Source organism: Sus scrofa, chromosome 6 (genome assembly GCF_000003025.6).
Source record: "Sus scrofa isolate TJ Tabasco breed Duroc chromosome 6, Sscrofa11.1, whole genome shotgun sequence".
NCBI classification, from domain to species: Eukaryota; Metazoa; Chordata; class Mammalia; order Artiodactyla; family Suidae; genus Sus; species Sus scrofa.
This window is the reverse complement of record NC_010448.4, coordinates 67,437,672-67,464,468: the sequence shown is the minus strand read 5'-3', so window position 1 is coordinate 67,464,468 and position 26,797 is coordinate 67,437,672. Positions and strand designations below refer to the sequence as shown.

Genomic DNA, 26,797 nt, shown 5'->3' with positions numbered 1-26,797 from the left:
GGCGGCTCCAGGGCCTTCGGGGTGGGAGACAGCCAGCTTCCCCCGGGGGGCCCGGAGCCGTGGGCTTGGGCTCCCAACTTGCTCTGAGCCAGGAGGCAATGCCCTGAGGGTGGGAGCTCTCTGCTTGGAAACTGCAGCTTGGGTGCCTGGTAGAGGCAGACTCAGCTGCTGTCCTGTGTTCGGGAACCAAGGTGACTCTGGCTCAGCCATCTGGCAGTGGCCGAACCTCCTAAGTGGAAAGAAGGCGTGGAAACAGTTGCCTTTTAGTTGTTGGGTGTTGTTTTTTGTTCATTTGTTTTTTTGTCTTTCAGGGCCACACCCTCTGCATATGGGGGTTCCCAGGCTAGGGGTTGAATCGGAGCTGTAGCTGCCAGCCTACACCACAGCCACAGCAATTCTGGATCCTTAACCCACTGAGCAAGGCCAGGGATCGACCCTGCGTCCTCGTGGATCCTAGTCGGGTTCGCTTCCACTGAGCCTCTGCGGGAACGCTGAAACAGGTGCCTTTAGACAGCGCGTTTAGACCTTGCCTTTGCCTCTTTTACAGCTCACAGGATTGATACTGATGGATAAAGGGCTTGAGAAACCGGATTAAAAGGAGGCTGCAAAAAATCATTTCCTGGGAATCTACAAATTTGGAAGCAGGGAAAATACCCAGACCTGAGGCGTGTTTATTTCGTGTCTCCGTTGGAGGGTGGTGCCGGATGGGTCACGTGAAGGGGCACGGTCACGGGCACCGCCTCCCCGGGGGCCAAGCTGGGACCCGAGCCGCCGCTCTTCCCAAGGATCGAGTCCCCGCAGGCAGGGGCCTCCCCAGGCCCCTGAGCTCAGGCGCCGGCTGCGCCACCCAGCAGCCCTCGGGCCGCCGTAGGTATTTATGAACTTCCTCCCCCCACGCACAGGACTGTGAACTACTTTTCCTAAAACCCACACTGAGCTCGGCAATCGGATGGAAGGAGGGGCAGTTCCCCCGGGCAGAGCGAGCGGGTCTCCAGATCAAGTGAGCCTCTGTCCCGTCTGCGTCCAGAGAACCACCTTTTCCTGCTGAAATGTCACTAGAGGATTGCGTGGGTTTATAAATCTGCTTTTTATCTGAGAACAAATGATTCTGAACACGAGTCTCTCTTTCGCCCCTCTCAGAACGTCTCGAGTCATCCCAGGGGCACCTGGCTTGGGACGGAGTAACTCCCGGTCCCAGGGCCCCCTTGTCCCAGGCCACTGCGTCCCAGGAGCCCCGCGCGTGCCTCAGCCCAGCCTGCCCGAGCCCACGCTGGAGCTGGGGGGACGAGGGGGTTCGGAGAAGGCATGGCCCCTCTCTGGGGGTCTGCTCCCAGGAACCCCTTTCCCCACTTGCCTCTCTGGGTTGCAGACTAGTTCAGGAGCCAGGCTGCTCCTGGAGAGCCTGGTGTGAACTGGTCGGCGGCTTCCTGAGGGGCAGAGGCCTCACTCCTGACCCCGGGCCCAGAGGAATCCGTCACAACCCCTTCCTTCGGCCCCTTTCTCAGCCAGTTCGGTCCTGTGGGAATGTTCTCTCCACTTCTAGGCGGCTTCCTCCGAGCTGCGGCTCTGAATGGAAATGCAGGAAGCTGTGCGTGGCCAGGCCTGCCCTCGGCCGTGGCCTCAGTCCCTGCGCCGCTCCGGCTCCAGCTCCAGCTCGGCACTTTGTCTGAAGCGGGCTGTACAGAGGCCACAAGAAACCTTCCCGAAAGCCAGTGTGTCCGCACATCTGTGCGTCTGAGGAGGGAGCCGAGTGAGGGTGGCCCCCACCCCCAGGCCTCATCCTGCCCGTCTTCTTCCTGTTTAAACCGCATTTTAAACCACGAGGCTTAACCTGAAGCTGCAGTTTGGTTTTGTCAGACGTTTGCCTGAAACGGGGACTCCAGAGATAGGATGTCTCCGAGGCTGGCATTCCTGCTCCTTTTTTAAGTGAGGTCACTTTTTTGGGAGTCGATGGTGGTCGGGGCCTACTGGCCCTTCAGCAGGAGAGAGAGAATGCGAATCAGGGTGCACTTGTCTACACACGCACGGCCTAGGAAGATGCTTTATTACGCCGTGGGCGCGACCCTGGCCAGCCGGGGCTGCTCCTTAGAACAGAAGCCAGTGTCGGCCCCAGAGCGCCAGCGGGCTGTCCAGGCGACAGAGGGGACGGCTCAGCTGCCCCAGAGTCGGCCGGCGCCCCCACCGGCCACCCCACACCCGCTACCCCTCTTGGGAGCACCTGCCCGTGTGGCTTGGGGTGTTCCCCAGACGCTGGCCCAGCTTGTGTTGGGGGACAGCGGGGACCCTGGGGGTCTGCTCCCGGCCCTGCCCCCTCCATGCCCGATGCCGCTGACCTTCACCCGCGGCCGCAGCTCTGGGCTCTTGGCGACGCCAGGGCCAGGGGCTCCGGGGAGGAAGCCCGGCTGTCAGGCTCAGCTCTGCTGCTCTGGCCGCGACCCGGCCCGGCAGGCTTGGAGGTGGCTGGCCATCCTCCGCATCACCAGCCTCTGGGCCCGCAAGCGCCTGCGGAGCCTCTCGTTCTCCCGCAGAGTCAGGAAGAGTTTCTTTTTTAAGGCGTCCAAGTCCAGAAGAGCGTAGCTGTGGTCCGGTGGCTGCGTGGACGGCGGTCTTCCGGCCCCCGGGGGGCTGGCCGGCTGCCCCGGGGCCTTGGCCACGGCTCCCGTTCTGCCAGGCTGGCCCTGGGGACAGAGGTGAGAGAAGCGGCGCCCCCGCCCCCACCCCAGGCTCTCCTGACAGCGCAAAGCCCCTCAGGCCCAGACATCAGCTGTCGCCTCACCTGTGCTCGGGGGCCCCCGGCGTCCGGGGGCGGCTGCCGCACCTCGAGTGCTGTGTCCCTCTTCCTCCCCGGGCCACACTCGCTGGGCCCCGTCTCAGGGTGGACCTAGGAGCCACAGGGCCGAAGAGGCTGAGGCTGGGACACCGGATCCTCCCCCAGCTGTTGCCTGTCCCTCCCGCCAGCCAGCGATCCCCTCTCTCTGCCGGGGGGGGGGGGGGGTGGTGCCTGGGGGCCGCGACTTGTGGCCCCACGTCGTGACCAGGAGGAAGGCCCGGGAGGCAGAGGATTAGACCCCAGCTCGAGAGGAGAGCAGAGCAGGCGGCCGGGCAGACTCACCTCTCCCTTCTCAGAGGCGGCCCCGATCTGGCCATCAGGGTCAGCCGTCTCCCGCACCAGCTGCAAGAGACACAGCACAGCTGCAGACCAGCACCCAGGCTTGGGTCCGAGCCGGAGACCTGCTCCCCGAGGGCCCCACGCTCAGCCCCATGATGCTCAAACCCAGCCCAGCTCCGCTCCCCACCACCCGCTGCCCTTCTCCAAAGACGCTCCTGGCTCAGGTGGGGCTCCTGGCTCAGGTGGAGCCCCTGGCTTCACCCATCTACCCCGTACACGTATGCGTTGCCCCAGGGCCTGGCACTCTTCAAGGCACACAGTGGGTGACTCAAAGTGGCAGCCACGCGGTGGGGAACACCCAGCTCGGAGCCTACAGCCCCCAGGCCACCACAGTGCAGAGCTGGGGCCCCTGCGGCCAGAACCAACAGCTCCCCTGCACCAGGAGCACTGAGAGGCAGGATGGCAAATGCCCCCCAGGGGTTAGCCTGTCATCTCTCCCACAATCGTGTCACAGTAACCAGCCCGTGAACAGACATGCACTGAACGGGGCATGGGGGGCTAATCAGGGGACAAAGTTTCAGAGTAGGTTACACACCCTGCAGTGCAGCCTGGTGCCCACTGTCAGCAACCTGGGCTGTGTACTTAGAAGCATATTAAGCAGAATTCCCGGTATGGCTGGGCGGAAACGAACCCACCTAGTATCCATGAGGTTGCGGGTTCGATCCCTAGCCTCACTCAGTGGGTTAAGGATCCCACATTGCCATGAGCTGAGGTGTCCTCTGCAGACACGGCTCGGATCCCAAGTTGCTGTGGCAGTTAAGTACCTACTTTGTGCCAGGCAACATTCTGGGCACTGGGACTAAAGCAGTGGAGCCAGGTGGGTCCCCGGGGTGGGGCGGAAGGGTGGTGGTGAGGAGCCTGAGCTCGGGAGGCAGAGGCCTCTCCCCACACCCTGAACTCAGGGCTTCCAGCGGCTCCCTCCCCTCACTCCCAATGAAATCAAAGCAGCACCCGGGCTGCAGGCCACCTGCTGCTCCTACCGCTCCCCTGCCACAGGCTCAGGCGCCCGCTTGGCCCACCCTGATCTGCTCAGGCCTCTCCTGAGCCAGATCCGCCTCAGTGTCCCACTGGGAAGCCAAACTCAGGACTCAGGGCTCTGCTCTCCCAGACCACCTCCCTCTGGCCCACCAGGACCGCAAAGTCAGTCCCAAGTCCCCCTCTCATCACGGTGCCCACCTTCGGCTCAAAACACCGTGACTGCCCCTACCTGCAAGGCTGCAGCGGCCTCCAAACCAGCTTCCGGCCAGGCGGAGGCTTCCAAAGCTGCGTCCCTCCCCACCGGCCTCACCCAAAAACCCACCACCTGTCCCAGCCTGTCACCAACTGGCCCTGCGCCCTCCAGCCAGCCTGAGCTGCTGCTGCTGCTGCTGCTGCTGAGGGGACCCAAATCCCCACGCCTGCCAAGCCCCCGCCACCCCCCAGCACTCTGCCTGTGCCATCCTCCTGCGCCCAGGACAGAGCAGCCACAGGAGGACCTTGGCGCCACGTGCTCTGAGCCCAGGCTGAGCAAGAGGACAAGGTCTGAACGCAGCACAGCCCAGAAGGTCTTGCCACCCTCGAGCCCAGGGGAGGCCCCAACAGTGAAACGCAGCAAGGACCAAGCTCTTGGCGCACCCTGAACCAGGGCCGCAGCAGTGACAGCACCGAGTCCTAACCACCAGACCACCAAGGAACTCCCCAAGTGTGATTTATCTTTCTTTTTACGGCCGCACCTGCGGCCTATGGAAGTTCTGGGCTAGAAGTCAAATCGGAGCTACAGTTGCCAGCCTACACCACAGCCACAGCCACACGGGATCCAAGCTGCATCTGTAACCTACTCCACAGCTTGCATCAATGCTGGATCCTTAACCCACTGACTCAGGTCAGGGGTCAAACCCACATCCTCAGAGACAACATTGGGTCCTTAATCCACTAAACCACCATTCCTACGCAGTGATTTTTTTTTTTTTTTTTTTTTTTAAAGTTTACATTTGGGGGAGTTCCTGTAGTAGCTCAGTGGTTAATGAACCTGACTAGGAACCATGAGGTTGCAGGTTTGATTCCTGGCCTCACTCAGTGGGTTAAGGATCCTGCATTGCTGTGGTGTAGGTCGCAGACATGGCGTGGATCCTGTGTGGCTGTGGCTATGGTGTAGGCCAGCAGCTGCAGCTTCGATTGGACCCCTGGCCTGGGTCTGCAGGTGCGGGCCTAAAAAGACAAAAGTCAAAAAAAATAAAAATAAAGTTTACATTTTGATTTTTCATCGCATTAAATTATATACTCGAGTAGATTCATCAGGACTTACATCAGGACTATCTCTGTCGTCTTTGCACTGACGAGACACAAGGAAACCTGGGGGGTGTACATTCTTTTTTTTTTTTTTTTTTTTGTCTTTTTGCCATTTCTTGGGCTGCTCCCGCGGCATATGGAGGTTCCCAGGCTAGGGGTCTAATTGGAGCTGAAGCCGCTGACCTACACCAGGGCCACAGCAACGCTGGATCCGAGCCGCATCTGCAACCTACACCACAGTTCACGGCAACGCCAGATCGTTAACCCACTGAGCAAGGGCAGGGACCGAACCCACATGGTTCCTAGTCGGATTCGTTAACCACTGCACCACGACAGGAACTCCCCATTCTTTTTTTTAGGTCATGTTAAAGTATAGTTGATAGACTGTGGTTTATTTTTAAAGCAGCGTTGGTGTTCCCTGGTGGCTCAACAGGGTTCAGGATCCAGTATTGTCACTGCTGTGGTTCACGTCACTGCTGTGGCACGGGTTCCATCACTGGCCCGGGCACTTCCACATCCACAGATACAGCCAAAACCCAACCAACCAATCAAAAAGATACACAAAATGAACCAGAAATAAAGAAAGCAGCTTTAAGCTGTGGATTCCCTCAAGGACTGACAGGACTTCCCGGGCTGCTGTCCCCGCCCCGGACCCGCACGCCCACCCCCCACCGGGCGCACCTGCGGGGGCCCCTGGAAGGTGAACTCCGTGGGCACCGCGTTGTGCTTCAGGTTCTTGCGGTTCCCAAAGGCGCTGAAGCACTCGGGGCGGAAGTGCTCCGAGCAGATGACCGTGTGCTGCTTGGGCTCGAAGTCGCCTCGGCCGATGTTCAGCACCCATTCCTTTAGCAGCTCTGGGCGGCTGAACGGGAACCTGGGGCACAGCGAAGACGTGACAGGGGTTCGAGAGGCTGAAGGCAGCACCACAGCCTGGGAAATGGGGTAGCCCCATCCTCTAAACCCCATCCATTCAGGAAGCTTCTGTAACGGCAGGTACAGCATCTGTAGCAGGAAGCCTGAGACCATGAACGTGGCCAAAGAGCCATGTTCTGGAGCCGCATTTGCCTGGCCGTCCGTTCCCTGGGGGCGTGGCCATGACGCTACTTTCTAGAACAGGGGGACAGGCAATACAGCAAACACAGACTGTGCTGCTGTAAGTGGTCAGGGACGACCACCTGAGAGGTGACACGGGAGCAGGGAGAGCTGCAAGAACTGGGACAGCGAGCTGTGCGGGTATGAGACGCGCCTGCGTGTGTGAGGAGCAGTCAGGGGCAGGTGTGGCTGAGACAGAGCAAGAGGAGGACTCGAGGACTTGGGCCTGGAGCAGAAGGGGGTTCCCGGAGGCTCTGGCAGAGGGTGACAGACTGAGTCCACCCTGGCTGCTGCAGCCACCCAGGCACCTGGTGGCTGGGATCAGGGCATCAGCAGGAGCAGGCAGACCTGGGATCTATTTTCAAAGTCATGTAATAAGGTTTGCCCGTGGGCCGTGAAACAGAGAAGGAAGGAATTTCACTTACTAAGATTAGGCGGAGGGGAGCTTTGGGGGGGTTAGAAGCTTGGTTTTATATTTTAGATATTAAACCTAAGGTGAGGAGTTCCCTCCGTGGTGCAGTGGTTAACAAAGCCAACTAGGAACCATGAGATTGCAGGTTCGATCCCTGCCCTTGCTCAGTGGGTTAACGTTCCGGCGTTGCCGTGAGTTGTGGTGTAGGTCGCAGATGCGGCTCGAATCCTGCGTTGCTGTGGCTCTGGCGTAGGCTGGCAGCTACAGCTCCGATTAGACCCCTAGCCTGGGAACTTCCATATGCCGCGGGAGCGGCCCAAGAAATGGTAAAAAAGACAAAAAAAAAAAAAAAAAAACCCTGTAGCACAGCAGTGACCTGAGCCACTGCAGTGACAATGCTGGGTCCTTAACCCACTAAGCCACAAGGGAACTCCCCAAGGTGACTTTTAGATATCCAAGTGCTGAAGGTGAGTGATAAGGTAGCATGCGTGCCTGGGGGTATCGCTGTGGCAGTCCCCGGGTAGAGGGTGGCAGAGCAGTAAGTCCAGGTGAGATGGGTGCCCTAGGAAGCGAGTAGGGACAGGGACGAACCAGAGGCAAGCTCTGGCCCTGAAGCGCTCCATCAAGTGCTGAAATGAGGACAATCCAGCCAGACTGAGAAGGGACCCTGTGACAAACAAAGCAGCTGAGAGGTGTCCTAGAAGCCAAAGGGAGAGGATCTCAAGCAGTCAGCGGTCAGTCACGTCAGAGGCTGCAGAGGTCCATTCAGATGAAGATGGACCACTGCACTGAGCACCATAAGGGCCACGGGGGACTTAGAGCGCTTTTGTGGGAGGGGTGGGGACAAGAGTGACAGGAATGGGAGAGAGACCCCAGGCAACGCCACCCCCAGGGACACACCTGACACCCACACACACAAGAGCTGGGAGACAAGTCCCAGCAAAAGTGCCCAGAGCCATGTGCTCATAATGGCCAAAAAATCACAGGGACCAAAGGCCCTTCAGCTGCAGGACAGTTAACCCTGGAAAATACACTCCAGGAACACCGCGCAGCAATGAAAAGGACGAGCCGCTGCGGGTGACCCTCAAGTACAACCCTGAGCAAGAGAAAGTGCAGCCTGGTATTCCACTCCGGTGAGGTTCCCAGCAGGCCAAAGCAGGCCCCTGGGACACAGGCAGCAGAGCCTCACCCCTGAGGGGGCGGGAGAGCGAAGGGCTGGAGGGGGTGGGGCTGCGAAGCCCAGCTCAGGGCAGCCGCAGGGGGCTCACTTTGTTAAGCCGGTTGCGCTACGTGCTTAGGGCCGGTGCACTTTTCTGTATGCGTGTTATATCCTCGCCTTGAAACAGCAAACGCTAACAGGAGGAAAGAGGAGACGAGGAGCGCGGCAGCCCCGTGGACTCCCGCTCTGAACGGGGCAGGGGAAGGGGCCGGGGCTGGAACCTTGAAGAAGGCGTGCAGCACCTGATCGGGGGGGGGGGGGCCGCGTTCCCGCGGCGGGCCTGGCACCCGCAAAGGGACAGACTCCAAAGCCCCGCCATCCTCCCGGGGTCCGGGAAAGGCCGCGCGTCCCGGCCCCGCGCCCCCACCCCCCGGAAAGTGCTCCTTCCTCCACCCTACCCTTCCCTCCCGACCAGAGGCCAGGAGAGGCGAGCGCCCCGCGCACCGCACACCTGAGAGACATCGGCATCTCTCATTCATGCAGCCAACACTGCACCCCTACCACGTTCCGGGCTGCATCTGAGAATGAGAGAAAACCGCCGGGCCGCGGAGGGGACGCACGCCCAACTGCGGGGGCGCTGGGCGGGGCGGCACCCCCAGCCCCGGGCTCCCCCGACCGGCGGGAGGCGGCGCGCCCTTGGGCAGGTGCCCCAGCCTCTCAGACCGCCTCCCCGCGCGCCCCGGCGGCCGAGGCGGTGCCAGACTTCCTGGCCCGGGACCTCCTGGTCCCGGGGCCGCCACCGCTGCGCGAAGGGCTCGGCCGCACGCCCTCGGGCCTCCCTGGTGGCCCGGCAGGGCCCCGGCGCTCCAGGCCTGGGGCTCCGGCGGGGGCCGCGGCCGGGCGGCCCGGGCGAGGCGAGTCCCGGAGTCCCCCGGAGTCCCCGCCCCTCACCGGTGGAAGGTGAGCTGCTTCCTGCGACTGCTGTAGCGGTTGCAACACTGCCGGGCAGCGCACGACTTCGGCATCTCCAGACGCCCGGCCCTGCTGCCCCCAACAAAGATGGCGGCGGCGGGGCCTGCGGGGCGCGGCGGGGCCACCGCGTGGGGCGGGGCGGGCGGCGGGGGCGGGGCTACCTGGCGCGGCAGGGCCTGGACGGGGCGGGGCCCGTAGGAGAGGAGGGTCCTGCGGAAGCCCGTAGGAGAGGAGGGTCCTGGTGGGTGGCTGGTAGGTGAAGGCGGGCCTGCCTCTGCTCCGTGCCCCGAGCCGAATCAAGGGGTGATCCTGGGCTCAACTCAAGCCCGACACCCTCCACTGGGCCAGCCGGTCCAAGTGTCACCCCATCTTGCTGACGCCGGTCACTCTCACCTCTTTGCCTTGAAACCTCCAAAATTCACACCCACCCACAGCCTTGGACAAGCGGAAACTGGGGAAGGCTCAAGGCCCACCTAGCCCAGTATTTTTAAGCGGGGGAGGGGAGGAGGCGTGTTCTCTTTTTTCTTTCCGTGGCCACACCGGCAGCTTATGGAAGTTCCTGGGCCAGGAGTCAGATGGGAGCTGCACCTGGCCCAGGCATGGTAACACCGGTTCCGAACTGCATCTGCAACCTATGCCGCAACTTACAGCAACGCCAGCTCCTTAACCCACTGTGCCAGGGCAGGGATAGAAACCGCATCCTCACCCAGAAAGCGTTGGGTCCTTAACCCCCTGAGCCACAACAGAAACTCCAAGGTGTTGATTCATGGATTTGGGCTGTTCCAATGTCACAAGAGAGGTACAAGTTGACCACTAGCTGGTCCCAGACTAGTTAAGGCAGACACAGCTGATTGATAGAACAGGCTCAGCCACTGGGGACCCCCAAGGGTAAAGGCAGAATGAGCACCCCAGGGAGATGCCAGAGCCATCAGAACCTCAGAGGCGGCTGCAGCTTTTCCAGGGCAGGTTAACCACTCCCTAATGCACAAATGGATGTGAAAGCTATTGATGTCTATTCATATTGCGGTTTACTTCTGGAGAATGTACGAGAAAAGCAGAATAAGGGCTGCGGCAGTTTTCATCCTGCTAAACCAAATTCTAACTTCCCAAGTCTTCATGTAGCCATGGTTTGGGAGAGGTGATGATGGGAGCAGAAGCACAAGGGTCCTTCCACACAACACAGACACCTGAAGCTACAGACATGAACCTCAAAGTAGCAATATATTTATTTACAAAATATACAGTTTCACAGAAACAGCTTCGCTTTATACACATAAACTTTATAATTACACAGAACCATGTAAACGATGTTAAGTGTCTGGCCTGGCCAAAGCCAATGGGAGGGGCTTTTGGGGTGACACCTTTCCCTCCCCTCACTCCATCAGCCACCAACCAGGAACCCCTAGATGGGCCGTGTCTCATTTGCATAAAGCTGATTGCAGCTGCCCAGCTCAATCTAACACAAAAACCAAGGTATCCTGAACCTCTCAGACACCACCCACGGGGAGAAATCTGTTGCAAGAACAAAGAGGAAACGAAGGAAACAAATCGAGATGAATCTCAAACGCCTTCCAGAGGCACCACCAGGAATTGAACCTTCTAAAAGCAACATGGCAGTTGCCAGGGTTGGCAGTACCACTCTAAAAATTACGCCTGTTTTTAAATGCACTTTTAAAACTTGGTGGAGTTTTCATTTAAGAGAGAAACACTTTGCAGCTTTGGCTACTATCATAGTAAAGACACTGGACAGGCAACGTCACGGGCAGATCTTTGGCAAATGCCTCTCCAACTTTGCCTGGAGGTTTGCCCTGGTCAGAGCCAGACAGTCGTCTGGGGAAAAGGTTGTTTCTAAGCCAGCTTCTTACTATTTTTCTCTACAGCAGAACGTCTCCCTTGGGGATGTTCACAATAAAATGGGTCTCAGAAACTATTCCTCTCTAGGTTTGTGTTAATATAAGCAACAGAATTAAAAAATAAAACAAAAAGGCAGTTGGCTGGTCAAGCATGAAACACACTAGGACAAGATATAGGCTCTGATTAGCCAATGAAAGTTCAACCCCCTGGATGCTTCAGTGAGGGGACGTGGACCAAGTCCCCCCGCAGCCCCACACAAGGTCCCCGGGGAGAGGCCCCAGCAGGGAGGCCGAGGGTCCATCCTGCTCTACATAAATAGGACTGAGTTGGGCACCCTTCCCTTTTCATGCTTCATAAGGAACAATGTTTAGGCAAAACACACCCATCAATTTACAAAAAAAACATTTCTGAGAACAAGCATTTGAACTGCTAAAAAACATCAATTTTGGAGAAAGCTCGAGCCCTCCCTCTCCCTGGCGCCCCGGAACCACCAGTGTCCCCGCGACGCCGCCCTCGAGCAGAGCAGGGCCTGCAACCCCCCAGCTTCTCCAGAGCGGGCCCGCAGAGGGGTCTCCCCCAGGCCAGGGTCCCACTTTAGCTCGAAGGAACTCCACCCAGCTCAATGGTACCTTCCTAGAGGCCAGTGTTACGTCTCACTCACTCACCAATTCAAACCAAAAAAAAAAAAAAAAAAGGCTTCAAAGGTCCTACCTTGCCCCGTGGAACCAGCAGGCCAGCCTGTGTGAGGGGCACACTACTAACAACCCACGGGAGGCCTTCCTCCGACACTCCCTGACCCCACTAGGCAGCGGAACTTGGCCCCGTGACTGCCTAACCCTTAAGGGCGCTACTAGAATAACGTGAGAGGGAGAGGCCGGGAGAGAATCCAAGTGCCGCTGCTTGAAATCTGCTTCCTGGGCCACCCCCAGGCCCTCAAAAGCCAACTGGAGAGAAAGGGAACCCGGGCAGAAGTCTGCCAATACTTTGGGCTATTTCGTGCAAAAAGACAGTTTTTTTACATCGTGCAAAACAGGAAACTGAGTTATGAACATGGGCCACCTTGAACCCCAACTGACCCCCTTTCCAGAGAGAAACGGCTGCAGTGTCCCTTTTAACAAACAGAAAAAACACAGGGCTCACCAGCTAGGCCCCCGGGCGGCCCCCCAGGCAGGGGAGAGGGCGGACCAGGAAGGTAGGGGCAGCTCCGATGGTTGTTGTAGACACTTATGGCAAAAGACTGACATCGCGAAGAAGCTCACACGCGGGGCTGTTCGTCCACAGGCCGGGGACGCCGACCGCCCTCCCCGACACGGCGGAAGCAGGATGACAGCCAGCAGGCGTTCCCTTCGGCGGGAGCTTGTTTACAACGACAGCAAGAACTTACAACTACCACGTACCCTCTGCTTCAGCTGGACCAAGCCGGCCGCTTGCAGGCGTGCAGTCCGCCTCCACGCGGAGGACACAGCGCCGCAGCAGCAGCTCGGCCAACGAGGGTTTATTCAGTCACTGGCTGTATGTACAGTTTCTACCTTGGACAGCCAGTCCATCCGCTTAGGCACCTGAATGGCAGGGGTCTGCCCGCACCAGAGCTCAGAGTTCTGTGCTCCACTAAGAGGGGGCCAGAGGCCCCCCGTCCCTCCCGACTCCTCGCCCACCGTCTCCTCGCTCTCCCCAGTCAGTCCAGGAACAGCTTCCGGGAGCCCATCCGGGAGCGGTTGGAACGGCGGATGTCGAACTTGGAGTCCCGGCACTTTTGGCAGACGAACACTTCGGGAACATTGGACTTGCGGATTTTGGCACAGGACAGGTGGATCCAGGTGTGGCACTCGTTACACTCTATCATGGGGCGGCCAGCAAACGGCTTCATGCAGAAGCAGGTGACGAGGTCCCAGGAGTCATCATCTGAGAGGAGAGAGAGCCCTCAGAGGAGAGAACTTCCCCCCACCCTCCCCATCGCCCCCCCCACCGCTCGGGGGCCCCCTCCCCCCCCCCCCACCCCTCTCTAAAGCCACTCTCCAGTGGGACAGAGCAAAGGAGAGCACAACGCAGGGCACCAGAGCGGGCGGTGCCTGGGTGAGGTGCTGGCTTACGAGCTCTGCGTTCGGGAGTCTTTGCCTTTTGCAGCCTGTTCTGGAATCTCAGCTTCCTGGTAACCGCTTCCTAAACATCTCAGGTCCACCTTCCTGCACCTTCCTCCCTGACCCAAGCTGCTCCGAGACCCCTCTCCCCACCCGCTCTCTGACCACCAGCCCGGGGCCCGCAGTCCTTCGGGGCCAGCGCACCTGAATCCACCATTATGTCCTCGTCGTTGCCGGTGCTGTCCTCGTCCCGGAACACCACCTGCTTGCCCTGCCGGACGATAGTCCGTTTGCCTTCAGTTTTTATTTCTTTGACCTGGTCGGGGGACACCGCGGCACAAGATCCACTGGAAGGCGTGTCAGAGTCCCAGCCCGAGCAGGGGTCGCCGGGGGCCTGGGGGCTATCCTGCAGGGTGGGGCTTGTGGGGGTCTCTGCGTAGGGGTCGGCGGCTTCCAGCTGCAGCAGGCCCCCCATGTAGCCCTCCTTCCCGGGCGCGTCGCTGTCCCGGCGCTTCCTCTTCTTCTTCTTCTTCAGCTTGTCGGTCTTCTTTCTGTCCAGCAGGAAGTTACTGGGCTTGGCTCGCTGCAGGAGAGTAGGCTGCAGGTGGCCAAAGCAGCGGTCAGACACGGGCAAGGGCACCGTGGACGAGATGTCAGCAAAACCAGCATCCCAGCCGTCGCTGTCGATGGTACCAGCGGTACTGTTGGCAGGGCTGGGGCTACTCCTCAAAGGGAGTTCCTGAAAGGACGGAGACAAAGGGGGCAGCTTCTGGTTATTCCAAACGGCCCCCTGTACCCAGGGCTGGCCCCGGGCAGGTCTTCCCCAGGGCCTCCCAGCCAGGTCAGGCCCACAGGTGTGGGAAGCACAAAGCCCAGAGCACGCAGCTCTCACCAGCATTAGTCACTCACTGGTGTCACCAGTACTTGGGTGTGACCCTCCAGACAGAATGTAAACCCAAGAGGAGGAACCTCCAGCCCCTGCTAAACCCTCACTCGTGCTTGAGCTGGGAACCTGGTAGATGCTGAATACACATCTGGGAGGGGCATGCTGGAGACGCCCTCCGCTTGCTTCTCTTCCCTGACAGCTGGCACCACCTACCTGCCTTTTATTCTCCCAAAGGATGTAGTTGTTTTTTTTTGTTTGTGTTTTTTTTTTTGTCTTTTGTCTTTTTGTTGTTGTTGTTGTTATTTCTTGGGCCGCTCCCTCGGCATATGGAGATTCCCAGGCTAGGGGTTGAATCGGAGCTGTAGCCACCTGCCTACGCCAGAGCCACAGCAACTCGGGATCCGAGCCGCGTCTGCAACCTACACCACAGCTCACGGCAACGCCGGATCGTTAACCCACTGAGCAAGGGCAGGGACCGAACCCGCAACCTCATGGTTCCTAGTCGGATTCGTTAACCACTGCGCCACGACGGGAACTCCAGGATGTAGTTTTTTAATCAAGTGATGGTAAATTAATGGTGAGACATTCCTGACGCTCTTCTCAAAAACTGGACATATCCCAAAATATTGCAAAATCTAAGTAGGTAATTACTCCGAAGGCATAAATCACTGCCCCAAAGCAGTGACTTCCACTCTAGGCTTCCTTCTGAGCATTCAAGCATTTAACTTGCAAATAGTGGCAACATGCTTTTTTTTTTTCTGCCTTTTCAGGGCCACACCCAAGAAATATGGAAGTTCCCAGGCTAGGGGTCAAATTGGAGCTACAGCTGCCAGCCTACACCACAGCCACAGCAACACCAGACCGGAGCCTTGTCTGCGACCTACACCACCAGCTCATGGCAACGCCGGATCCCCTACCCACTGAGCGAGGCCAGGGATCGAACCTGCATCCTCGTGGATATCGGTTGGATTTGTTTCCACTGCACCACAAAGGGAGTGCCCAATAGTGTCAACATTCTGCGTGGCACGAAGCAAACATGGAAACAAAAGCAAACGCTGGGATTTGCCCTAGCAATGCTGGATTCCTCTCTCCTTAGGAATGAATGAGGCCCTGAAGTTGGAGCACCGTAGCAGCCCTAGTCCATGGTTTTGCCTATTTCTCCCCGAGAATAAAGAAAGCTGTAATTTACATGGGATTTTGACCACAAGTCCCTAAGATCTGTAATGTGGTGGGCAAAGTGACCAGGATGCCACCCACCAGGCAGGGCAGGGTGGACTGGGCCCGACCACCTGATCTGGTGAACCTCAGGCTCTCCTGCTTCACCTGTGACCAGTGTAAAGAAAGCGTTCCCTCCCCAGGCCCCAGTGTTGCTCATCTTTACAACGGAGACAGATAACAGCTTGTACCTCATAACACAACCATGACCTGGCCAGAACCCGTGCCTGGCCGCAGTAACACACACTCCATGAGCAAGTACTAGCCATCAGGAGCAGGTAGGTATCAGATACATTATGTGCAAAAGCAAACTCTGAAAGTTGATCAACTCGTTTCTGGACAAGTCTGCATATTCCATCAGTTTTAGGAACCACTTCCCAGGCTGGTCTATGATAATAAGGAAAGATTTCTGGCCCATTACTGGCTGAAGTCCCCCCTCCAGGAAACCCCTCCAGACCCACCGCCTTGTCAAAAGCTCTGGTTTTGCTGCCAGCAAGCTCTCCCACGTGCTGAACGTTACCTCCTTAGGGTAAGGGATGTAGCCCGCATAGGCCAAGACAAAGGTGCAGAATTGTTGAAATCCTCCACGGTCCTGCGCCTCTTGCAGCCGGGGGAGTACTCCTGGGAACAGGGGAGAAGAGGGGCACGTTTGAAAGGAGAAACTCGGAGGAGGGTGGGCAGAAACAAAACTAAGCAAGCGGGGGCTTTCAGGGCCAGCCACTCAAAAACACACCGCCAGATTTACAAACGAACACTCTCAAACAAGATAAGTAAGGATCAAGAAATAAGTTTTCAGAAGGCTGAAAGGGGGTATTAAGATGTTATGCCAAGAATACTGGGAAACTGGTTAGGAGATAAAAGCTTAAGAAACAAAAGTCTTTTTCTCGGTACTCACAGGGCATTTTCTGACATTATCTATTAGTTTCTACAGGCCTATCAAGAACCCTACAACTACTTTTTTGCCACAAATTTTCCATTTTGAAAACAAACTCCTGCTGCAGCTGTAACTAAAGCATTGTGAGAGACTTCAAAACTCAAGGATGTAACCTTCAGAACTCGGGCCTGAGACCCTGGAGCGGAATCTCACGTGACCCCTCCCCAGGCAGGGCTGCCTGAGGGCCCCCTGCTCCTAAGGACCCTCTCCTGCAAAGGAGACATTTCGTGCTGGTCCCTCCGCGGCTCCAACATCCGGAGGCCAGGCACCTAAATATCCCCAACTCAGACACTAAACCAGAAACAATCCCGCTAATATCACTTGCACGCTGAAAATGAAACACTCTTAAGTTTTGGCTTGCGTGTCCCGTCCCCATCAAATCCAGAAATCCCTCAACAAGAGCGGATTCTCTCCTGAAGAAGAGATGAGCTCAAGGAGAAAAAGCTCTGATTTGCTACTAAACAAAACAACTGTGCCTCGCTACGGTTCATGCGCCCAGCGAATTCACTGAGATTTTCTTTAATCATTTTATCACCCATTCCAACCCCACCCTCAGGCGCTAACCTAAGGTCCAGAACCTAGGGGCCCACTCCCCACCAGGGTGCAGGCAGGGGAGGAAGTGAGGGGGGTGGGCTCCTGGGCCCGCCCCACCCGGCCCCGCCGCAGCACCGAGTGCCCAGAGAGCAGCGCGGCCCGCAGGTCTCCTTCCAAGGGCTCCACTTACTTTCTCCCCTCGGTGGTAGCAAACCACCTTCTTCCCACCACCCGCTCGGCCGCCCGGACCCTGGGGCGGGGGGGGGGGGGGGGCAGGTCAGCGGCGCGCCAGACTCCGCGCGGTACCCCTTGCTTCCTGCGCCGAGGAGATCCTGCCCCCACGCCCGGGAAGAAGTGGCCGCCCTCCCTCCCGCCGGGTGGGTGGGAGGACTGCGGCCCTCAAACTCTCGGGGAGAACTTTTATTTCGGCGGGGAACGTATATAAGTGGATCAGCAGCCCAGACCAAGAGTGCAAGGCGGCGGCGCCCTCGGGCCCAGGGCGGGGAACCCGCGCCGCCCCCACCGCGCCCGCCGCCCGCGCCCCGCCGCCTTTAGGAAAAGCAGATGGCGGTGCGGCCCCTTCCCCGCCCTCCCGCGGAAGCCGCCCCCCGCTGACACTCGGCCCCGGAAGGTGCGGGGCCCAGCCAGGGGGGAAGGGGCCGCGCAGAGCCGGCCAGGATTCGGGGACCCAGGCGGGCAGGCCCGCGAGCCCCCGAGGCGGCAGCGCCGCGGGAGAGCGCGCCCGGCGCCGCCTCCCCTCCCCCACCCGCCTGCTGCCGGACCCGCACCCCGGACTCGGCGGGCCTCGGGAGGGGGAGGGGACCGCGGCGGGGGCGCCGGAGGAGGGGGGGGCTCTGGCCGGGAGAACCGAGGGCCGATCCCCGGAAGGAGGGGGAGCCGGGGCGGGGCGAGCAGAGCCCGGGGGCGGGGGCCCCGGAGGGGGAGGCGAGCGCGCCGGGGGTGGGAGCACCGCTCGGGCCCCCGCAAGGGTGGGGACCCCGAAGGACGAGTACTCCCCCCCACACCTCCCCGGCCGGAGGGGGCGGAGGCCGAACGGGAGTTAGGGGGCGGGGCGCGGGCCACAAGGCCCGGGGGATTAGGGGAGAAGGCGGGGGCGCGGGGAGCAGAGTCCCCGTCTGAGGGGGGCCGCGAGCCCCTGCGGGAGGGGGTGGGGGATTCCTCCGAGAAGCGGGAGCGCGGAGCTGCGGGGTCTCGGGCCGAGTCCCCGGGGGCGGGGAAGGGGTAAGCCAGGCCGGCAGGGAGGGGCCGGGGGCGCCGACAGGTCCCCGGGCTACGCGAGGCCGGGGAGGAGTGGGCACGGTACATCGGGGGAAGGGGCGCCGAGAGGACGCGGACGCCCGCGGAAGGGACGCCGAGGAGAAGACCGGCGGGGAAGAGCGGGCGCGGGCCCGAGTGGGGGGCGGGGTTGGGCGCCCGGGGTGGGGGGAGACGAGGGATAGCTGGGGGAGGGGAGAGAGGCGCTCGGCCGGCGAGGGTCCGGCTCCGAGAGCACAAGACGGGGTGAGGGTGGTCGGGGGCTGCCCAGACGCAGCTCTCACTCACCTCCGGGTGGAAAGCGGCGGCGCAGGAGTCGGAGTCCATGTTCAGGGTGGGGGGCGGCGGCCGCGGGAGTGCAGGGGCCGGGATGCGGGCGCCGAGTCGCGGGGGCCGCGCAGGGCGAGGGCGGACCCGGGAGGGGTCGCCCTGACTAGAGATGATGGGGGGCTCGGCGTGTCGCGTCCCAGTCACTGTGCTCTCGGGCAGGCGGCTCCACAGCCGAGCAGAGTTGTTGATGCAGCTCCCCACGACCAACGCGACTGGAGAGGCGGGAGAGTCGCTGCGGGGGGCGGCGGCGGCGGCGGCGGCGAGCGGGAACCCGACCGGCTCCCCGACCTGACGCCCAGTTCGGCTCGTGTCTCGGGAGGGAGGGCGGGAGAGCCGCGAGGCCTTTCGGGAAATGTAGTCTAGAGGCGTACGGAAAGCCGACGGCGAGGGGGCGGGGCGCGGGGGCGGGCGCGGGGCATTGTGGGATTCGTAGTTTCCAGCCCCACGGCTGAGGCACACAAAGGCCACCTCGAGGACTCCAATCCCCACAGAGCTCTGGGGCAACTGCCCGGTCTACGGAGGCGGTGGCTCCGGGACCTGAGGCCGCCGGAACGGGGGAGGTGCGGGGGCTCGCGCCGGCTCGGCGATGGGGGAGGGGTGGCGCGAGAGACAGCGCCTCGGTCTCTGCGGGGGCGAGGGAGGTCAGGGGTCGCCGCGGCGGGTGGGGGCGGCGCTGACGGCCTCGGTCGCGATGGGCGGCAGCGGCTAGCGCCCCCTCTCTTTTCCTTTGGGACTCGGGGTCTGTGCCCCTTTGTGGGGCTGGGGTCACCGCGTCCGGGCGGGGGCGGGGGGTGCTGACGTCGTTGCCGCCCCCCCCCCCCCCCGCGCCTCAGGTCCGCTGAGCGAACTTGTTTTGGCGGCTGCGGGTTTCTGGCCGGTTCCAGCTCGCCCGGGGGTCGGGGACGGCCGGACCGAGGCCGAGCGGGGGTCGGACTGCCTGACTCCCCGTAGGAAGCACCTCGGGTGGTCGGATTACCACCGCATTTTTCAAAAACTATGCCGGTACTACCAGTGTTTGGGAAGATGTTGGCTTTAAATTCCTTTTTTTTTTCTTCTTGCCTAACCTTGGGACCGCTCGTTTTCTCACTTTACCTTGAATTCGTTCCCGAATAGATTCCTCACAGGTTTACGACATTGGGAGGGAGGCGAAAACCTGATAGAGATATTTGGTATTGACGTTGACTTTTTTTAATTGATATTTAATTGAGGAGTTGGCCGTGTTTAAATGCTGGACGCTGGAGTATTTTACGACTTTGGTGTTGAAGATTGATAGACTCTGAACACTTAGTTGAAAATTAAACTGTTTTGATAAAGTGACCGTGCGGAGGCCTGAGGTGCTTGAATGTTTTTCATAACCATTTAAAAGAAAAAAAATACAAACTGCAAATGATTCGATAACGTATTTGGTAGTTTCAAAGACAACTGTTAAAGAGAAATGACATAAATTTTTAAATTCAAGTCATCCTGTGCTAAATCAGAACACTGATTGGAAGAACCCCTAAAAGCTGCGGATAATTCCCAAGGGAGTGACTGCTCCATTGGTTGACTCTTGCTGATTGGTTGGTTAAGAGAATTCTGATGGAAACATTTCGTAGTTAAGAGACTGGATTTATCTTAGAAATACGTCTCCAAGCCTCAATTACTTGAGCTATAAATTGTTTAGCTTGCCCCATAATAGTAGTTTACCCTTGCTACTTTTTAAAAGTTATTTTGGAAGTTCTGATGGTGGCTCAGTGGTAACGAGCCAGACTAACATCCGTGAGGATGCGGGCTCGATCCCTGGCCTCGCTCAGTGGGTTAAGGATCCAGCATTGCCATGATCTGTGGTGCAGGTCACAGATGCAGCTCAAATCCCAAGTTCCTGTGGCTGTGGTGTAGGCCAGCAGCTTTAACTAGGATGTGACCCCTCGCCTAGGAACTTCCATGTGCCGTTAGTGCGGCCCTAAAAAGCAGAAATAAAATACTATTTCAACTAAGCATAGAATTACCTTATGATCCAGCAATCCCATTGCTGGGAATATACCTGGACAAAACTGTAATTCAAAAAGGTACATGTGGGAGTTACTGTCATGGCACAGCAGAAACGAATCTGACTAACATCCATGAGCATACAGGTTTAATACCTGACCTCGGTTAAGGACCCGGTGCTGCTGTGAGCTGTGTTGTAGGTCGAAGGCACAGCTTGGATCTGGTGTTGCTGTGGGTATGGCGTCGGCCAGCGGCTACAGCTCCCGATTCGACCCCTAGCCTGGGAACCTCCATATACCTCGGGTGTGGCCCTAAAAAGAATCATGTACCCCTATTTTCATAGCAGCACTATTCACAATAGCCAGGACATGGAAACAACCTAAATGTCCATCAACAGATGAATGCCTAAAGAAGATGTGGTTAATGTATACACTGGAATACTATTCGGCCATAAAAAAAAAACTAAAAGTCATGCTATTTGCAGCAATGTGAATGTGACTAGAGATTGTCACACTAAGTAAGTCAGAAAAATACCATATGATACCACTTATATGTGCAACCTAAAACACGACACAAATAAACCTATCTACAAAACAGAAACAAACAGAACAGACTTGTGGTCGGTCGCCAAGGGAGAGAGGGAAGGGACTGGGGTGGACTGGGAGCTTGGGGTTAATAGAGGCAGACTATTACATTGAGAATGGATAAATAAGGTGCTGCTATACAGCGCAGGGAACTGGGATAGACCGTGATGGAAAAGAATGCGAAAGAGGGAGTTCCCATTGTGGCGCAGTGGTTAACGAATCCGACTAGGAACCATGAGGTTGCAGGTTTGATCCCTGCCCTTGCTCAGTGGGTTAACGATCCGGCATTGCCATGAGCTGTGGTGTAGGTTGCAGACGCGGCTCGGATGGAGCATTGCTGCAGCTCTGGTGTAGGCCGGTGGCTACAGCTCTGATTAGACCCCTAGCCTGGGAACTTCCATATGCCAAGGGTGTGGCCCCAGAAAAGACAAAAAAAAAAAAAAAAAAAACTGATCATTATTCCCTATAGTATAATTTTTCACATCATAAACATTAAGGAAGTTCCTGTCGTGGCTCAGTGGTTAACGAATCTGACCAGGAACCATGAGGATGCAGATTCGATCCCCGGCCTTGCTCAGTGGGTTAAGGACCCGGTGTTGCTGTGAGCTGTGGTGTAGGTTGCAGACTCGGCTCAGATCCTGCGTTGCTGTGGCTGTGCTGGAGGCCGGCATCTACAGCTCCGATTAGACTCCTAGCCTGGGAACCTCCATGTGCTGTGGGAGCAGCCCTAGAAAAGGCAAAAAGACAAAAAAATAAATTAATTAAAAAATAAACATTAAATCCCCCCCATTAAGAAACTGAAATAAAGAACTTGTTCATGGAGTTGCTGTCGTGGCTCAGCAGAAACAAATCTGTCTAGTATCCAGGAGGACACAGGGTTGACCCCTGAGCTCACTTAGTGGGTCGAGGATCTGGTGTTGGCTGTGGTGTAGGCCAGCAGCTACAGCTGTGATTCGACCCTCTAGCCTGGGAACTTACATGTGCCTCAGGTGTGGCCCTAAAAAAACAAAAAAAAAAAAAAAAGAAGAAGAGGAAGAAGAATTTTTTCGTAATAATACTGACAACAGAGCGCCTATAATTCAGAGACCTGTATTGGACCACTCAGTCACACTAAGAAAAGATAATTCCAAACTTGGATTGTGTCACAAGACAGTGGTAACTCTTGCTTAGAAAAGATATACAATAGTTATTTCCTTTTTTTGTTTAGTTGCACTTGTAGCATATGGACATTCCCAGGCCAGAGATCCAACGCGAGCCCCAGCTGCTGCAACACTGGATCCTTAACCTGCTGTGTCACAGCAGGAACTCTTCCAGTAGTTGTTTGAGTACTTAGTAAACTGTAGGGGTTTTTTTAATAATGTTTTATTTTTTCCATTATTGCTGATTTACAGTGTTCTGTCAATTTTCTATTGTACAGCAAGGTGACCCAGTCACACATACGTTCTTTCTTCTCACATTGTCATGCTCCATCACAAGTGACCAGACATAGTTCCCAGTGCTATATGGCAGGATCCCATTGCTTGTACATACCAAAGGCAAGAGTTTGCATCAATTAACCCCAAATTCCCAGTCCCTCCCACACCCTCCCCCTCCCTCTGGGCAAACACAGGTCTATTTTCCATGTCCATGCTTTGCTTTTCTATGGAAAGGTTCATTTGTGCCATATATCAGAGTCCAGATGTGATATCATATGGTATTTGTCTTTCTCTTTCTGACGTACTTCACTCAGTATGAAAGTCTAGTTCCATCCATGTTGCTGCAAATGGCATTATTTTGTTCTTTTTCATGGCTGAGTAGTATTCCATTGTGTATATGTACCACATCTTCTTAATGCATTCATCTGTTGATGGACATTTAGGTTGTTTCCATGTCTTGGCTATTGTGAATAGTGCAGCAATGAACATACGGGTGCAAGTGTCTTTTTCAAGGAACGTTTTGCTGGATAGATGCCCAGGAGTGGGATTGCTGGGTCATATGGTCGTTCTATATTTAGTTTTCCGAGGTGCCTCCATACTGTCTTCCATAGTTGTTGTACCAATTTATATTCCCACCAACAGTGCAGGAGGGTTCCCTTTTCTCCACACCCCCTCCAGAATTTGTTATTTGTGGAATTATTGATGAGGGCCATTCTGACCGGTATGAGGTGGTACCTCAGAGTAATTTTGATTTGCATTTCCCCAATAATCAGTGATGTGGACCATTTTTTCATGCGCTTATTGGCCATGTGAACCTTAGGTTTTAGTGCACAGAGTTGACCTGTACTGCCTGGAGTACTCTGTCTCCTCGCCTCCACTCCAGTGAACCAGAAGAGTTAATGGAGGAAGACCTACTTTGTGTCTCCTCCCTGTGATTTCCCTTAGAAATTTATCCCTTTGGAGGAAGTTTAGATGTTAATATCTACCATCCCTTCCCTAGACTCCAAAAGGACTAGAGGAGTCCCTGGCATGGCTCAGAGGTAATGACTCTGACTAGTATCCATGAAAAGTCAGGTTTGATTTCTGGCCTGACTCAGTGGGTTAAGGACCCGGTGTTGCTGTGAGCTGTGGTGTGGGTCACAGACACGGCTCAGATCTGGCATTGCTGTGGCTGTGGTGTAGGCGAGCAGCCACAGCTCTGATTCACGCTCTAGCCTGGGAAATTTCCATATGCCTCCAGTGTGGACCTAAAAAAAAAAAAAAAAAAAAAGGAAAAAAAAAAGAAGAAGGAGGAGGACTATGACACCAATAATTGACTGAAATCCAATAGCCTAATATGACATGATAATAATCTAAATGCCCATCAACAGATGAATGCATTAAGAAGATGTGGTACATATACACAATGGAATACTACTCAGCCATGAAAAAGAACAAAATAATGCCATTTGCAGCAACATGGATGGAACTAGATTCTCATACTGAGTGAAGTACGTCAGAAAGAGAAAGATAAATACCATATGATATCACTTACATCTGGAATCTAGTATACGGAAAGAAACTCATGGACATGGAGAACAGACTTGTGGTTGCCAAGAGGGAGGGGGAGGGAGTGGGATGGACTGGGAGTCTAGGGTTAATAGATGTGAACTATTGCCTTTGGAGTGGATAAGCAAAGAGATCAATGAGATGCTGCTGTGTAGCACAGAGAACTGTATCTAGTCACTTGTGATGGAACATGATGGAGGATAATGTGAGAAAAAATGTATATGTATGTGTGACTGGGTCACGTTGCTGTACAGTAGAAATTGACAACACTGTAAACCACCTATAATGGAAAAAATAAAAATCATTAACTAAAAAATAATAAACAAATAAATCCAAGCTTTGGAATTACAAAAAAAAAAAAAAAAAAAACCAGCATAATATGTAGCTATGGGAATACTAAAATGAGTTTTGGGGTTTGTTTTTAATCTTTTTGGTGGCACCTGGGGCATGCGTAAGTTCCTGGGCCAGGGATCAAACCCACGCCACAGCAGCAACAACACTGGGGTCCTAAACTCAGTGTGCCGCCTGGGAACTCCTAAAGCCAGTTTTTTTTCTGTATGACAGGCTCAGGTTTCTTCAGTATATTCAATGTATTTCTCAGGTATATTGTACTGCTTCTGGGCTACAGAGGACAAATCTGGAATCCCATGATGAATGCAAGAATACTAGCCACAGTTACCAAATCCTTGTTTTCTGCTTAAAAAAAAAAAAAAAAGAAACACCTGCTGCTGAAGGCTAATTCTCAGACGACTATAGTTACTCAAGAAAGAGGAAGAAAAAGCCAACATTAGCACAGGTTGTGACAAGTTTTAAAATACTAAGAATACCATGGTTTCCCAGTAAGTAACTTGAGAATGTAGTTATTTTAATTGGGTTACCAAATATAGCTTCACCTTCCTAAATCTCACTAGCGACACTGCATTCACTTGGGGGAGAATTCAGGAAAGCTTTCTGGCTCCCATTTTAACTCTGTGCTTGACTGTGGTTATGAAAATGACCAAAGTTTATTTTTCCTGGAATTATTTTTTGGTGTTGCACCTTTTTGTTTGCTTAATAGCATATGCTTCTGGATTCTTATGCACATTTCTGCTTTCTCACCTCTGTTTCCAGAAGAGGAAAATAAGTGAAAATCTTCAAAACTATATTGTTTTCGGAGTTCCCGTCGTGGCGCAGTGGTTACCGAATCTGACTAGGAACCATGAGGTTGCGGGTTTGATCCCTGCCCTTGCTCAGTGGGTTAACGATCCGGTGTTGCTGTGAGCTGTGGTGTAGGCTGCAGACTTGGCTCTGATCCTGCGTTGCTGTGGCTCTGGCGTAGGCTGGCAGCTACAGCTCCGATTCGACCCCTAGCCTGGGAACCTCCATATGCCGCGGGAGCAGCCCAAGAAAAGGCAAAAAAAAGACAAAAAATAAATATATATATATATATATATATATTGTTTTCAACTTTTAGTACCTTGACTATGTTATGAATATAGGTGTGAATAATTTTAAATCATCAATAAATAATTGCTAACCTTGCTACTGTCATCTTTGCATATGGTGAGGAGAATAACCCATGAATCCAATTTCTCGTGTTACAGTTCATACAGGTAAAATATAACCCTAACCCTAACCCTAACCGGCTAACACTATGTGCCAAACTAAATGTTTTTACTTGCAATATGTCATTTATATATAATTACGCACTTAAGGACTTCCCGGCACGGCTCAGTGGTTAACAAACCTTAATAATATCCATGAGGACGTGGGTTTGATCCCTGGCCTCGCTCAGTGGGTTAAGGATCTGGCGTTGCTGTGAGCTGTGGTGTAGGTCGCAGATGCAGCTCTGATTCAACCCCTAGCCTGGGAACCTCCATATGCTTTGAGTGTGGCCCTAAAAAGACAATAAATAAATAAATAAATAAAGCACTTAAATACTGTAACACTCCCACTCCTTAGAGGAAAAAGTTTATGTGTACCAAGTGCATTACAAATTACACCTTAGGCAGTCCAGAATCAGAAAAATCAGTATAAACAGGAAAAAGATGCAATTTCTTTTTGACTCTATAAATATCATGGTCTATGTTCCTATGTGTTCTCAAAGAAAAGGAAAAAAAGGAAGTAACAGCAGTTTTTTTGTGTTTTTTGGTATGTTTGTTTTGCTTTTTAGGGCTTCTCTGGCAGCATGTGGAAGTTCCCAGGCTAGGGGATAAATCGGAGCTACAGCTGCTGGCCTACACCACAGCCACAGCAACGCGGGATCCGAGCAGCGTCTGTGACCTACGCCACAGCTCACAGCAATGCCGGATGCTTAACCCAGTGGGCAAGGCCAGGGATCAAACATGCAATTTCACAGTTACCAGTCGGGTTCATTTCCACTTCGCCAGGACAGGAACTCCTGGTAACAGCAGTTTTTGAAATTATCTTGGTTACCTCTTGGCCTGCCTGCCTACTATTAGAATCCAAATATCAAAATTAAGGTTTTCATTTTTTTAATGATAGCACCTGTTTTGTTGTTGTTGTTTTTGCTTTTTAGGGCCGCATCTGCAGCATATGGAGATTCCCAGGCTAGGGGTTGAATCAGAGCTGTAGCTGCCGGCCACAGCCACGGCCAAAGCAACATGGGATCCGAGCAGCATCTGACACCTACACTACAGCTCACGGCAACGCTGAATTCTTAACCCACTGAGCGAGGCTAGGGATCAAACCTGCATCATCATGGATCCTAGTCCAGTTCATTAACCGCAGAGCCACGAAGGGAACTCCCCACTATTTGTTAAATCACATTAAGTTACATTATTACAGAGTTACTTGCAGAAGGACCATTTCATGATCTTAGAAGATATATGCTTCTAAAACTTTCAAGGCTAGGAAGTCCCGTCGTGGCTCAGCGGTAACAAATCTGACTAGCATCCATATGCCCCAGGTACGGCCCTAAAAAAGACACACACACACACACACAAAACAACAACTTTCAAGGCTCAAGTTTTGTCTTTAAATAAATTTTCCAGGGGATCCCTGTTTGGCACAGTGGAAACAAATCCGACTAGGATCCATGAGGACGTGGCTTCCATCCCTGGCCTCACTCAGTGGGTCAGGGACCAGGCATTGCCTTGAGCTGT

General features: G+C 55.3%; 3 protein-coding genes across 6 annotated transcripts in view; 1 reads left to right on the top strand and 2 right to left on the bottom strand.

Annotated features, from left to right (window-relative positions):
- Nucleotides 1–1,103, top strand: part of DNAJC11 (DnaJ heat shock protein family (Hsp40) member C11) — a 66,593-nt gene extending 65,490 nt beyond the window's left edge. For both annotated transcript variants that reach the window (XR_002344878.1, XM_021095266.1), the window contains one exon: nucleotides 548–1,103. Coding sequence is in view for 1 of the 2 variants with exons in the window: in XM_021095266.1 (XP_020950925.1) it covers nucleotides 548–573 (26 nt within the window). In the remaining variant the exon portion in view is untranslated. The remainder of the gene's footprint in view (nucleotides 1–547) is intronic.
- On the bottom strand, nucleotides 1,069–12,197 carry THAP3 (THAP domain containing 3). Of its 3 annotated transcripts, none has more exons than XM_013988758.2 (5): nucleotides 9,052–9,205; nucleotides 6,119–6,311; nucleotides 3,113–3,172; nucleotides 2,777–2,881; nucleotides 1,069–2,678 (listed from the first exon to the last, which is right to left on the bottom strand). In XM_013988758.2, the coding sequence occupies exons 1-5, from the start codon at nucleotides 9,123–9,125 to the stop codon at nucleotides 2,412–2,414; spliced, it is 699 nt and encodes a 232-aa protein (XP_013844212.1). In that variant the 5' UTR covers nucleotides 9,126–9,205; the 3' UTR covers nucleotides 1,069–2,411. The 3 variants fall into 3 exon arrangements, with proteins under 3 accessions (XP_013844212.1, XP_020950927.1, XP_020950928.1); XM_021095268.1 differs by lacking the exon at nucleotides 9,052–9,205 and adding an exon at nucleotides 12,067–12,197 and having other exon boundaries at nucleotides 2,006–2,678; XM_021095269.1 differs by lacking the exon at nucleotides 9,052–9,205 and adding an exon at nucleotides 8,612–9,035 and having other exon boundaries at nucleotides 2,006–2,678.
- Nucleotides 12,325–18,509, bottom strand: PHF13 (PHD finger protein 13). Its single transcript, XM_021095267.1, is given in 5 exon segments — nucleotides 12,325–12,828; nucleotides 13,209–13,743; nucleotides 15,626–15,678; nucleotides 15,681–15,726; nucleotides 18,137–18,509. Coding segments are annotated over 5 exon segments (900 nt in total). The 5' UTR covers nucleotides 18,176–18,509; the 3' UTR covers nucleotides 12,325–12,601.

What these genes read in the sequence shown, in the direction of transcription:
- THAP3 (XM_021095268.1), bottom strand. Translation starts at nt 12,170, where the DNA reads ATGTCAGTCTTTTGCCATAAGTGTCTACAACAACCATCGGAGCTGCCC. An exon ending in CCTTCCAGGGGCCCCCGCAG is followed by an intron (nt 3,173 to 6,118) that starts GTGCGCCCGGTG and finishes TGTCTCTTGCAG; the next exon opens with CTGGTGCGGGAGACGGCTGA. An exon ending in CCGGGGGCCCCCGAGCACAG is followed by an intron (nt 2,679 to 2,776) that starts GTGAGGCGACAG and finishes CTCTGTCCCCAG; the next exon opens with GGCCAGCCTGGCAGAACGGG.